Source organism: Poecilia reticulata, linkage group LG15 (assembly GCF_000633615.1).
Source record: "Poecilia reticulata strain Guanapo linkage group LG15, Guppy_female_1.0+MT, whole genome shotgun sequence".
Taxonomy (NCBI): Eukaryota; Metazoa; Chordata; class Actinopteri; order Cyprinodontiformes; family Poeciliidae; genus Poecilia; species Poecilia reticulata.
In genome coordinates this window covers 18,345,207-18,357,359 of record NC_024345.1, presented here as the reverse complement: position 1 = coordinate 18,357,359, position 12,153 = coordinate 18,345,207, and the positions used below count along the sequence as shown (strand labels likewise).

At 35.4% G+C, this 12,153-nt stretch overlaps 1 protein-coding gene across 15 annotated transcripts in view; it reads left to right on the top strand.

Moving 5' to 3' along the window:
- Positions 1 to 12,153, top strand: part of dst (dystonin) — a 112,865-nt gene that overhangs the window by 21,626 nt on the left and 79,086 nt on the right. For 12 of the 15 annotated variants that reach the window (XM_017308842.1, XM_017308849.1, XM_017308848.1 and 9 more), the window contains 4 exons: positions 4,023 to 4,084; positions 7,852 to 7,941; positions 9,541 to 9,654; positions 10,748 to 10,825. In XM_017308842.1, the coding sequence (XP_017164331.1) occupies positions 4,023 to 4,084; positions 7,852 to 7,941; positions 9,541 to 9,654; positions 10,748 to 10,825 (344 nt within the window). Of the gene's footprint in view, positions 1 to 1,869; positions 1,952 to 4,022; positions 4,085 to 7,851; positions 7,942 to 9,540; positions 9,655 to 10,747; positions 10,826 to 12,153 lie in introns of those variants that run through there. The other 3 variants (XM_008429824.2, XM_017308843.1, XM_017308845.1) reach the window with 3 other exon arrangements.

Sequence of the window (12,153 nt, the reverse complement as noted above, 5' to 3'; positions counted from 1 at the left end):
AACTGATTAAAATATTTAATTGCGATTAATGCATGTGAGGGCCAAAAAGTATGGAATCCTGTGCCTTAAAAAAAAAGAACAGTAGTAAAAGGAATTTGCTTTAACTCATGATTAACAACCCAGATTTTTACATTCTTAAAAAAATGGTAACTGTCTCAAATCTTTTACAGGTTATAGAGATATAAAGCACATGTATTACTATCAATCAATCAATCAATCAATCAAAATTTGATTGATTGATTGATTGATGTATTACTAGTCAGTATATGCTTATTGTTAAACTTAAATACAGTAAATTAGGTTTGATATTGTGGCAGAAAAAAAATTCCACCACAACATACATTATTCTCTATCAGACATAATTTAACTCCTAAGGTGTACTGTTGGTAGACAAATTAGAATCAGACTTGGAGTTGTTTTCCTTTAAGGATTTAGATGATTCTGACCGTAAATTTAAGAAAAGAGTGTTTCACGGATGTGCAGAGGAAAGATACTTTTGCTGTTCTAAAAGCCTAATGTTAATTTTGAGGAAAAATTGTCCGGAGAGGGAAAAAGGTTGAAGCTTTTCCACAACTTTTGGGGAATCAACCATGTGCGTTTTTTTTGTGTGTTTTGTTTTTCCATGGTTCTGCCACCTGAATCCCCCTTCACTTCAACAGTGGATCAATCTGCTATTGCACACTAGCTGTTTCTACTACAACAGCTAGTGTGGCTGGAGCCTCATGGTACTGGTTGCCTAGGATGTCCCGAAGCTTTTCTCTTTGGATTTGGAATCGGTTATTTAAGGTTAAACGCAAAAAAAATAGTAAAAGTCTTGCAGAATATTTGATTATGGCAGGAAAATGTACTCTACTTAAAGATGAAAATGGGTTTGTTCATATTACAGTAAGAATAATGTGACACTGAAATATTTCATCTTCTACTTGATATTTTTTATCCAGAATAATTGTCACACCACTCCACTTTCCAATTCCCAGTGCCTCTTACTCATAGACTATTTTTAGATGAACTAAATGGAAAAATCTGTGGAGGATAGACTAACAGAACACTTAAAGCACCCTTTCTATTATGGAGATGTATTTTCTGAGGTTTATGACCATTTTGAAGGATTTTCTATGTGACAGTAGCTTTTTCAATTCGAATTTGAATGGTCCAATGAAAGTTACAGTAATTTCCGCCGCTTAACACAAAAATTTCTAACATTTACTAAAAGTTGCCATCAATTTATAAAAATCTTTGGCTCAACAAAGCAGTTGGTTCATTTTTAAAAGCAATCATTTGTTAGAAATGAACACTAGATTTAAAAAAATAATCTTATCATATGGTTTGGTTGTTTTCATATCTTATCATGCAGGTTGCTGACTTGTGTTTACCTGAATGTTTTTAGATGACTGCGATGATTATCAGAAAACACAAACAACTGCACCAGGCAGCTCATTTTGTTTAATCCTTTGTTTTCTTCCCTAAAATGAATTATTTTATTTCGAGATATATTCATGTTTGTCTATAATTAAGCAATAAGGCTGTCTTCTGTCGTAATTGCACTTTTAAATTATTCATAATATGGCGAGTTGAAATCATCCTGGCACTGAAACGGATGCATTTGTAAAAAAATTAACTTTCTGTCTTCACTGCCTTCACAAGCTGCTGCTAGATAAACACCAAACCGCATGGAAACTCAAAATAGCAAGTAGCCATGGAAAACCTGACAGGACTCGCTCTGGATCCTTGATGAGAGAGGGAGTTGCAGCTCCCTTCGGAGGCTGTTAGGCAGAAAGAGAAGCTCAGAGAGACTAAAACAGCTTCTCCGGTCGTTCATTTACGCGACATTCGTCTAACTGGACCGCTATCCTGTTGTCTGCTGGTCGGAAGCTGCCACACAGGATGAAGTACCTGCTTGAAACTGAAAGGGATCACAGAGCACATCTGGTAACTCTCATGTGCTGCATGGGTCAGTACTTATGTTACAGTTTTCTTAAGTGATTGGATCCGTCAGTGTTTGCTCACTAATGATTTCTCTGATGTGCCTGAGTAAAACGTAAAGTGTAATCTACTGTGGAGACTTATAAAGTCTGCTGTTGTTAGGGTTCAGGAAATATTTCTCAGAAACCGCTGATGATCTGATGGTGGTAGTTGTGGGAAAAACGTGCGCTGGCTGCTGACAGACGTTGCTTTTATTGATATCAGCATGTACACGTGTTTTTTTTCTGCTTCTTTTTTTTGTTTTTGTTTTTGTATTCACTAAAGATTACTCTGAGGAGAGTGTATGCAAACGTGTAAGCACTGGAATGAGTCGCATTGCTGTGGTGTCTGGCCAGGAGTTGGCATTTGCAGGAACAAAATAGATACTTGAATTTGAAGAGACTAGTTTATGTTTTTCCTAAAATGCCCGTGCTTTTACAGTGGTGTTGTCACTGTCACAGGGTGATGTCAGTCTGGTTGGTATGGCGATGCAAACAACAAATAAAACATTGTGCTGCTTTTGACAGCTTGTAGCTGAGAGTGATTTCATCTTAGCCTCTGGGAAATCACAACCCTCATTTGTGTTACTGTAACACTTTCCCGTCCTCAAAAGTTCCAGCGTTGCTTCATGTCTTCTATTGAAAAGCTAGAGTCCTTTTTTTTCCTGCATCAATCGTTTATATATTTTTTTTATTTGAATTGTGGTAATTTGTTTTTGGGTTTTTCAAGACTATGTTCTTACTGTCTTTTAGTTGACTTGTTTTGTTACAAATGTTAGAAAGAAATGGATTGATTATGGTGATAGAATTATTTGCACAGTGCCTTGCAATTTATCCTACTTTAACTTTTTCACAAACTGAATATTTAGTATATATCCCAAGACCTTTAATGATAAACTAATACAGTCTTTAGAAGATTGTTAGAAGACCTTAGAGAACAAACAGCATAATTTGGAGCAGGGGAAGACGCTGTACAGGTCAGGAATAAAGTTGTGGATAAATTCAGATTTTCTTATAAAACGACATCAGAAGCTTTAAAAATTTCATAGATCACTGTTCAATCCATCATACAAGAAAATGATCAACTATGACCTGACTGCAAACCTACCTAGAAATGACTGTTGATGTTAGACCTCTAATACCAAAGCTCAGATGGAAACTATGTATCGACAGGATTTTTGGTGTGAACATCACAAATTTGACATAGCCTTATACGGTATACAGCAAACATGTGGAAGAAGGTGCTTTAGTAAACTGTCCTGAACTCACTGCCCTCAACATGAAACATGGCGGCAACAGCATCGTGCTATGGGGAGGCTTTTCTTCAGCAGCGACATCGCTGCTGGTCACAGTTTAAGTGAAATGCATAAAGCAAAATATAAAACAATGCTGGAAGAAATAAAATGTCAGAAGAAAAGACTTGAGTCTTGGGGATGTTTCCAGATTCTCTCCAATAAACGTGACATTTTTGTCAGTAGACGGGTGAGACATAAAACATTTACACCAAATGTTATACACTGTGTAGTGTTGACACAGGAGGGTAGAGTAAAAATAAGCATGCTACACTCTTCAGGGTTTCCTTTGTAAAGATCTTGAAGATCATTTAGGATTTTTCTTCAACTCCACATTTACAAATTATTCTACATTAGAAAGTCCCAATAGAATGTATTGAATTTTGTGGTTTTGAAGTGACAACAGTGATTTGATGTTTGTTTATGTAACTGGTTACCTAGGTTTATGTAATTTTTTTATAATGTTGTTAGTGCAGTATTGCCCTTTGACCCTTTACAATGTCTTGTCAATACAAAACTGACAGGGTTTATCTAGAAATAGAAGATTTTGCTTAAAAAATGAATCTGTAAATCCTTGAAATACCCCAAGCAAATAAAAATGTTGTAGCATAACTTATAACCACACTTTTGTAGCGCACTGTGATTCACAGTTTACACAACACACGTTGCTTGAAGGGGTTTCTGTCTTGATGGATTTTGCAAAAAACAGATGTGCCTAGACAACTGGAGAAGAAAACAATTCATGTTGTGATGTTTTTCCATTTTGTAGATGAAAGAGACCGAGTGCAGAAAAAGACCTTTACAAAATGGATAAATCAGCATCTATTCAAGGTAAGACATATTATCTGGCAGTAGTTTGCAAATGTTTGCTCATAAAAACTGATAGCATATGAAAGCTGTACTGATCATATGTTGGTCGAGTCTTTTTCATGTCACATTTATCAAAACCATTTGCATGTAACATGCACAGTAAATCATTTATTGCTAGTTTTTTTTTTTTTTGTTATGTTCCAACATGTTAACATTCCTCCTGAAACGTTATTAAAGCTTACTGAAAGTCATTTAGGAAGACATGTGTGGCTGCTCTGCAGCAGCAACAGGTTTTCTTTTGTTGAGGGGTAAATGTGAAACGCTTACTACGTGGTTTCATCAGTGTTTGGAATTTAATGAAACACTTAAGAAAATAGACAAGCGTGGACGTGTCTCATCTGTCACGCCTTTTTGGAATATGAAGGATATGGAGAGGATATGAAAATGTTTGTATGCGTTTCAGAGATCGGATGGAATGACTCACTGCCGTGAGATTTATCTGAGTTGTCTTTTATCATCTGATTTACCTGTTCAAGAAAAATAAAACTGTTAATGCTGAAGGAATTTTATTGGTTGCAATTTGACTGCTGCAAATTGCATGTAAAGCCTTGCAGGAAAACAGAAACTTTGATGATCTTTGATAATAAATTTGGCATGATGACACCAGTTTTGATTCTACAATATAGAGAGACCATGCAGGAAATCATTGTGTTGGATGTATGTGTGTTGCAAAAGTATTCATAGCTGAATTTAATTAGTTTGTCACACTTTATTCTCAAGCCTTTTGGTATTTCAGTGATATTTTAAAGAATTCATCAAAAGAGTAGATGAGGAGAAGGGAAAAATCTGATACACTGCAGCATAAATATAAATGAAAGTCACATTTTCAGATTTGCTTTGTGGTTTGGGGCCAATGTGGGAAACTGAAAATGGAAAAAACTTAAAGGGATATGAAGTCTTTTAAAAAGTACCGGACTTTAGTGCATATTTACAGTATCCACATGGAGCTTTACGACTGAACAAAAATACAACTCCTAGAAGTACACGACACTAATAAACACAAATCTATTAAAACTGATATGCAGTCATTAGAAACAGGAAGTACACCCTGTGCAAAACTGAGAGTTTTATGTATCAAGACATGAAACCAAAATGTAGAAATTGTCATAAACTAAATAGACCTCTAGTCATTTTAGAACCTGAAGGGACCAGGTAATTTTTAACTCCTTTTATGGAGAACCCTGGCATTAAAGGAGGATATACATTCTTTTTCCATTAGAGTATGACAAGACAGAATGCTAGGATAAAGATCCTCTTATAAATGCTAAATGGTTAAACAGGTTTTCCTTAGTTTTGCTCCTTTTCCTTAGAAGCCTATGTTGTTTTTCACATTGCAGATTCTCGTGTTCTGTTTGCTTTAGCCCTATGTTTTCCCTGTAATTGAATGGCATTGTTAGAAACTAATTAATCCAACAGGAAGGGAACATATATGGAAACTTTTGTAATAAAACTCAAGGCCAGAATGTCAAAAGAAGAATAAAAGCAAAGCAGATTTCTTTCTTCTCAGAAAAGAAGAAAGAAAATCTTGTATTACCAGATAAAAACAAATAACAGCTATATGGTCCACTAAACACATTGAGCACAGTGACCTATCAGGGTCTAAAGGATCAGTCTGAGACAGGCAGGCTGTTTGTGCTACTGCATCAAGAATACTTTACAGACTATTTGCAGTATGACCCGGCGAACAGTTAATCTCTTGAACAAAGCAGAGTTGGGCACTATTGTACTGTTATAGTATTACTATTGTAATACTTTTCTGAAATATTTACTTGGAATTTGAATTGTCCCCCACTCAGCATTTTAAAAATTTACAATATCTGTGGGACAAATTATAACTCACTGCTTTGTACCACTTACAGCATGAAAAAAAAACCCATTTCACTTTGTCAAATTAAGTCATGCAGCTCTGATGGCCTTTTAGCCTCTTATCTCCAGCTTAATGCAGACATTACTGTGAAAACACTGCAAACTTGCTGACTCTGTTATTCATTTTAAAAGACAGTAGGAAGAGTTAAGCTTGAGATCAGAGTCTGTGGTGTACTTTCACTTCAACCAGTCTAACGACTGTCACGTAAAATCTGAGTCTTGGAACAGATTTTACGAGACAAGGATGTTGGTGTCCTTCCATCAATGTTTAAGGCAGATTGACAATGGTGAACAGAACCATTTACCATTTTGTTTTTGGAAGGATGCTAGAGGCTCATAGAAACTGTTAGTTTTAGTTCTTGCTTTAGGAATCGCTGCAGTGCAGGCTACATAAATCTTGACACAATCTTGGCAGAAAAAAATAAGGAAATAATGTTAATGAAATTACCTCCTTAGAATTACATATGGATTAGAAATTGCATACCAAAATAAAAAAGTTTGAAAACCATTTTCATTTTATTTTAACTAAGGTACATCATTTTTACATGTATTTTCAGAGATATTGATTTTTGCTTTGTAGGTTTTAGAAGTGTGGAGTGTCAAAAATGCCGCAATTCAGAAAAAATAAATAAATAAAAATAAAAAAGCATACATTTTTGTTACCTGCCAGCATGACTCAAGACTATTGGTTAGGAATAAGTCTGCTCCAATCAAGATGATTGACCTAATGTGTCCTTTTGATGTTGGTGACCTCAACAGTTTAAATAATTTCTTTGTGCAGCTCAGTCATTTAAACCGCTAATCATATTCAATTGACACATTAATTAATTTGGTTAGTCTAAATGTCAATCACACATCTTTTTATTTTGAATTCTGGTACTTTTGTCTCTTCATTCGAAGGGTCTCACATGCAGTCAATGAGGAATTAGAGGTGCTGAGTTATAGGTTAAGATTTTCTTTCCTGACTCAATAATGCAAACATACTGATCTATTCTGGACCCACAGCTGTGGTTGCTATCAGGGAATAAAGTCCTGAAAGTCCTGTGTTAAAGCAGGTCAATGGGCAGCTGACTGATTTCAAGGGGGATGCTATTTAGGCCAGGGAGGACAGAGTCTCTGACTGCTGTTGTTTAGCACCTCTCTTAAGTTGCTAGATGAAGTGTCACGCTGATAACCTTGGAAGACTTTAATGACAAATGCTTCTCTGCATACTTTTGTTATTGGCTTTACCGTCAGGGCAATTTTGAGGATTTTAATTATGTATTTGAACTGTCCTGTTTTCAGCATTGAAAATGGTGATTTAACTATTTAACAGAGTTTTTTTTAAAGCATGTAGAAAGTGCCAAGGATTGATTTTATTGTGAATTTTCAGCTAAATTTGCACAGGGTAAAAATGTTGTATAAAGGTTCAAACGTACACAAACAGCATTTTGATAAATATCCCTGAGCAAGTCACAGACAAAAATACCCTCTTTTCTGTAGCCTTCAGCAAACTTCTTGGTAGAAATGGGAAAGTTAATTAGGTTGGTTTCCAGACTTGATTCCAGACTTCATGAATTTTAATATGGTTGAGTTAATGAGATTCTGAGTTGTCGGTAAATGTAATAAAATAAATATATGCGTGTGTTGAAATAATGTCTTTCTAAACTTCTCTGATAACATAAAGTAGAAAAGTTCAGTAATAATAAAGAAACTTGTAGCTGAAACTGTACTATTTTGCGTAAGAATGTGTGAGCGTTAAACAAATAAATGATATATCACATGTAATGTATAAAATAAATTCAAAATGTGAATAAACAGCAGCAGCAGGACAGTAATTTGCACAACTTGCAGACATTTTATCTTCCTTTTTGCTTCTGCAGGTACGAAAGCACATAAATGACCTATATGAAGACTTACGAGATGGACATAACCTGATCTCACTGTTGGAGGTTTTGTCTGGAGACACACTGGTGAGTTTGTGCTTTTTATTTTACATGCTTCCAAAAAAGACGAGGGCTCAGATTTACATGGAATAAAATCTGATGATCTTTTGGCTCTCTTGAAATTAGATTTTGATACTGAAGTTAGCGCCTCTTTCAAAGAGATCTGTCAGATAACCCAGACATCTAGAGATCTTGTTGTACAGCACAGACTATCCTACATTTTCAGTGTGGTTGCTCTGGTACTTTCTTTTTGCTCTTATGTAACTTTAACTTAGTGAAGAGGGAAATCCTGGGATTTTAATCCCTGTAATCAGCTTTTCTGCTCCATCCACTAAAGTAAAATAAAAAAAAAATCTACTTTTGTTTTTGCTGGTAAAACATCAAATATTAAATGCTTTTTTGAAAATCTACCATATCAACATAAAATTGCTGCATTAATTACATGATATGTGTTTCTAAATGTTGCTTTACTTTGCTTGTTTGTTTTTTTGTTTTTTTTTTGTAAATGATTGGACTAAAGTTGTGTTATTGCCCTTGGTATTATATATGTATAAATGGATCACAGAAAGTTTTTATATCCTCATTTCAGAGTGAAGACAAACACAATTCTCCTGAACTAAACCTGATAGTTCAGGTTCTGTTGCTTTCTTTGCTATGGCATCATATTGATATGGCCAAATGTATCACTTCTGCACTCTATATGCTTCCACAAATTCTAAAATTTGTAAAATTTAGGTTTGTAAATTTACCTTGTAAATTTGCCTCCACCAGTTTGAGTTTTCCTGTGGAACAGGAAACACTATTGTTATTTTCATCAGTTTAACTTATATGAGAGCAGGGTTTCTGTCGGTTGTACAGTAGACCGACAGACGTGTAGAAACCACTGTGCACTTTGTAAATGTTTTCTACTACCAGTAAAAACTGTTTACTATCGTTTTAAAAATATAAGGACAACTCAACTATACTAGAAGATAGGTCTGCGTACTATTTTCTTTGTTGAATTTGGAGCCTAAATGTTAGCAGTTTGTTTTTCTGTAAACCAGAATTTTTCAGGATTATTTTTTCCGCTCTATGCTATTTCTATTAAAACAATATAGAGCAGAAGCTGTAATGAAAAAAATAAGTAAACGTCATTGCAAAAAGAAAATGATCAAAGTGTCTGCTCTCCAATTCAAATGTAATAATAGTTAATGGAATTGTTGTCTTTCTATAATGTAATAATTTGCATCTGTTAACAAAATTGAAAATTGAAAAAGGATTTATAGTGAAAGTGTTATCTAAATTGTGAAGCTTCTGATTATATGCAGAATGTTAACTATAATAATTCATTTTTTAAATATGTCTAAAAACTCTATTTGCCTACATCAGTGTATGAGACTTTAATTTTATCACTTCTTTCATTTATCCAAATACTGGCATCCCCCCTCTTACATCAGTGTTGCGTTCATCCTTTAAGCACTTGTTTGTTTTTTCTGTTTATTCCCTACTACTCCTCATCCCTCTCTCTCTCCATTCTTTGACTGGTTTCTGTCCATTGTCCAACTTTCCTATGATTTGGTGGCTGTGTGTGTGTGTGTGTCCATGTCTTCCTTTTCTTCCTTATGTGTTGCCTTTTCGGTGATAAAGCAAAGGGAGCGTGATTTTCTGAAGACGTTGCGGTTGGTGAGTGGGAGAGAAGCATGTACGGTTGAGCAGCATGGAGACACGGTGGATGATGATGATGATGATGATGATAAGGGGGTACGTGTGGCTTGCACCCTTACAATAGCCCACTAATTCAGCTCATGTTGTGGCATTTGAGTAGAAATATCCATACAATAGAGTTTCTTTTCCTACAGGTCTGTGTAGTTATTTCTCCAGCTGATAATGACATTTTTTGCCCATTGTTGAACATATTTTCCTTTTTTTCCACATTGTTTTAAGGCACTTTTGCTTTGGGACTTTTTTGATGAAGGCATAATGGAATTATGTTTAAATTTTATGCTGCAATAGCGTTTCCTGGGACAATTCACATCAGTTCTTTACAAAAACTGCAACATGCGATCAGCCACACCCATATATTAAAAAACATTAAAAAAGTCTCCCTTGAAGGCTTTCACAGCCACATCACTAGCTTCATACATCATGAAGTCATACAGTTAATTCTGTCTGAACCTCTATGATGATAAATTTTTTCTTTGCCTTTAAATTGTGGATTTGGAAATATTTAGCTGCTGAAGCTCTCTGAATGGCCTTCACTAAACCTTTTTTTTTTAGTGCCGTTGCTTTACTACAGAGAGGGACAGGATGGCTGGATGCAGTTCAAGCCTTTCACTGCTGCTTCTGCTGCTGCATCCTGGCTCGAATGCATTTTCCATTTCATTACCTCATCATGCTGTGGCCCATAGCCGTTCATGAGCATTTGCCACAGAAGATCATAATACAGCACTATATAATCATCGGTGGCACTGAGATCCGAATGGATGTCAATTTATTTCATTCATTCATTTTGGCTTTAAGGGTCGCTTTTCCTTTTGGTTTTGAGATTTGATTTGTTTTGAACTAATCTATATGGCTTGAGTAGATGGAAAATGTTCAGCATACGGGTGGTTCACCACACTTTACTCAGCGTTTGCACACAATTTGAGTGGATTTGAAATGGCAACAATTGTTGTGGATTCCACGTCTGTCAGTTGTTTGTTCTTTTACTTTTTTTTTTTTTACCTCTTCAGATGTGGGGGTAAGATGCATGTTCTGTGTCATTTGTTTTTTTATCTATTCATTTTCCCACCTATTCCCTGATGTTAAGTATCTGATTAAGCATACAGCTGTTCTTCCATATTTATCTCCACAGCCTCGGGAGAGAGGAAGGATGCGCTTCCACAGACTCCAAAATGTACAAATAGCTCTGGATTATTTAAAGAGGCGACAGGTAAAGGACCTGGTCATGGTCATTTTCAGTTTTTTGTTTTATCTTGTAATTGGAAAAGACCATAAAGAAAATATCTCTTAATAGCCTTCTCTTCTCATGAATGATCAATAACTATTTCTGATAGTAGATAATGAAATGCTATCGTATGCATGTAAGAGAAGAATAGTTTCAATGCAGTAATAATATTTTAAAAGGAAAACTTAACTGCTGAGCTGACATTTTAAGCTACCTTTCATTTTTCAGCAGCTAGCTTGATCAGAGTGGTTAGCGTAACTAATAGCACAACGTTAGTATTCACTTAAAGAATGTAAACGCCGACTTTAACTTTGAGGCTTCTAAAAGTTTGTCAGCATTTCTTCTTTCTGTACAGTTTTGACAGACAGAAGTTGAAACTTAAAGGTGAATTCACTGATTCAACAAAAAATTCCCAAGCTAGGTCTGACCGGATCTTTATAGTTTGAGTGTTCTTCCTTTAGTAACAGCAACCACACTAAAAAGTGTTGTGGTTCGATTGACCTGTTAGTGCTTAAGTAGGGTGCATTTACTGACTGGAAAAGGACAGACGTTTGAGATTTTATCCAGCTGATGATTCAGCTGATTCCAGGCATCAGCCGACACAGATTTATATTTAAATTATTAACATTCAACAGAGACGGTAGTTTTTGCTAGAAAATTAGACAGGTGTCTCTCAAAGGATAAGAAAATGTAAGAAGAGGGCAAAACATTTTGTATCTCTTTATTTATATTTGCTGATGAACACCAGGTCTTCAAGGATGGAAGTCCTCTTTCCTATCACCTTCATCTTTAGCTCCTTCCACAGATTCAAGTCAAAACTGAGACAGGAGAAACATGTTGGTAAAATTTACAAATAACTTTAAACCTAAAATAAAATGCTTATGTGTGCAGATATATTATATTTTGGGATTATTAGCCATTTCCTAATGTATAGACACTTTGACCACAAAGAGATGCACATTACTTAATAACAAATGATGCATTCATTTGTTTAGCTTCTTTTTTAATTCCCTATAATACCTTAAATTCATTTTACCTGCTCTAAACATAAATGATACCATTAAATTTGTGCAGACTGAAATTCCCAACAGAGCGAGTTTAAAGCTCTCTGGTTGCATCCCCTCCCCCTCGGCTGTACGCAGGGTGTACAGATGAACACAGTCTCATTGAGCTGTAGCCAGATGTGACGTACAGCCACAAACAAAGGATTCATGGAAGACCACAGATGAGATAATGTATTATTCCAGCTAAATTATAAACAAAATGTGTTTGTGCAGTGTTGCTACTGATAAAGTAATCTAGCTATTAAAACT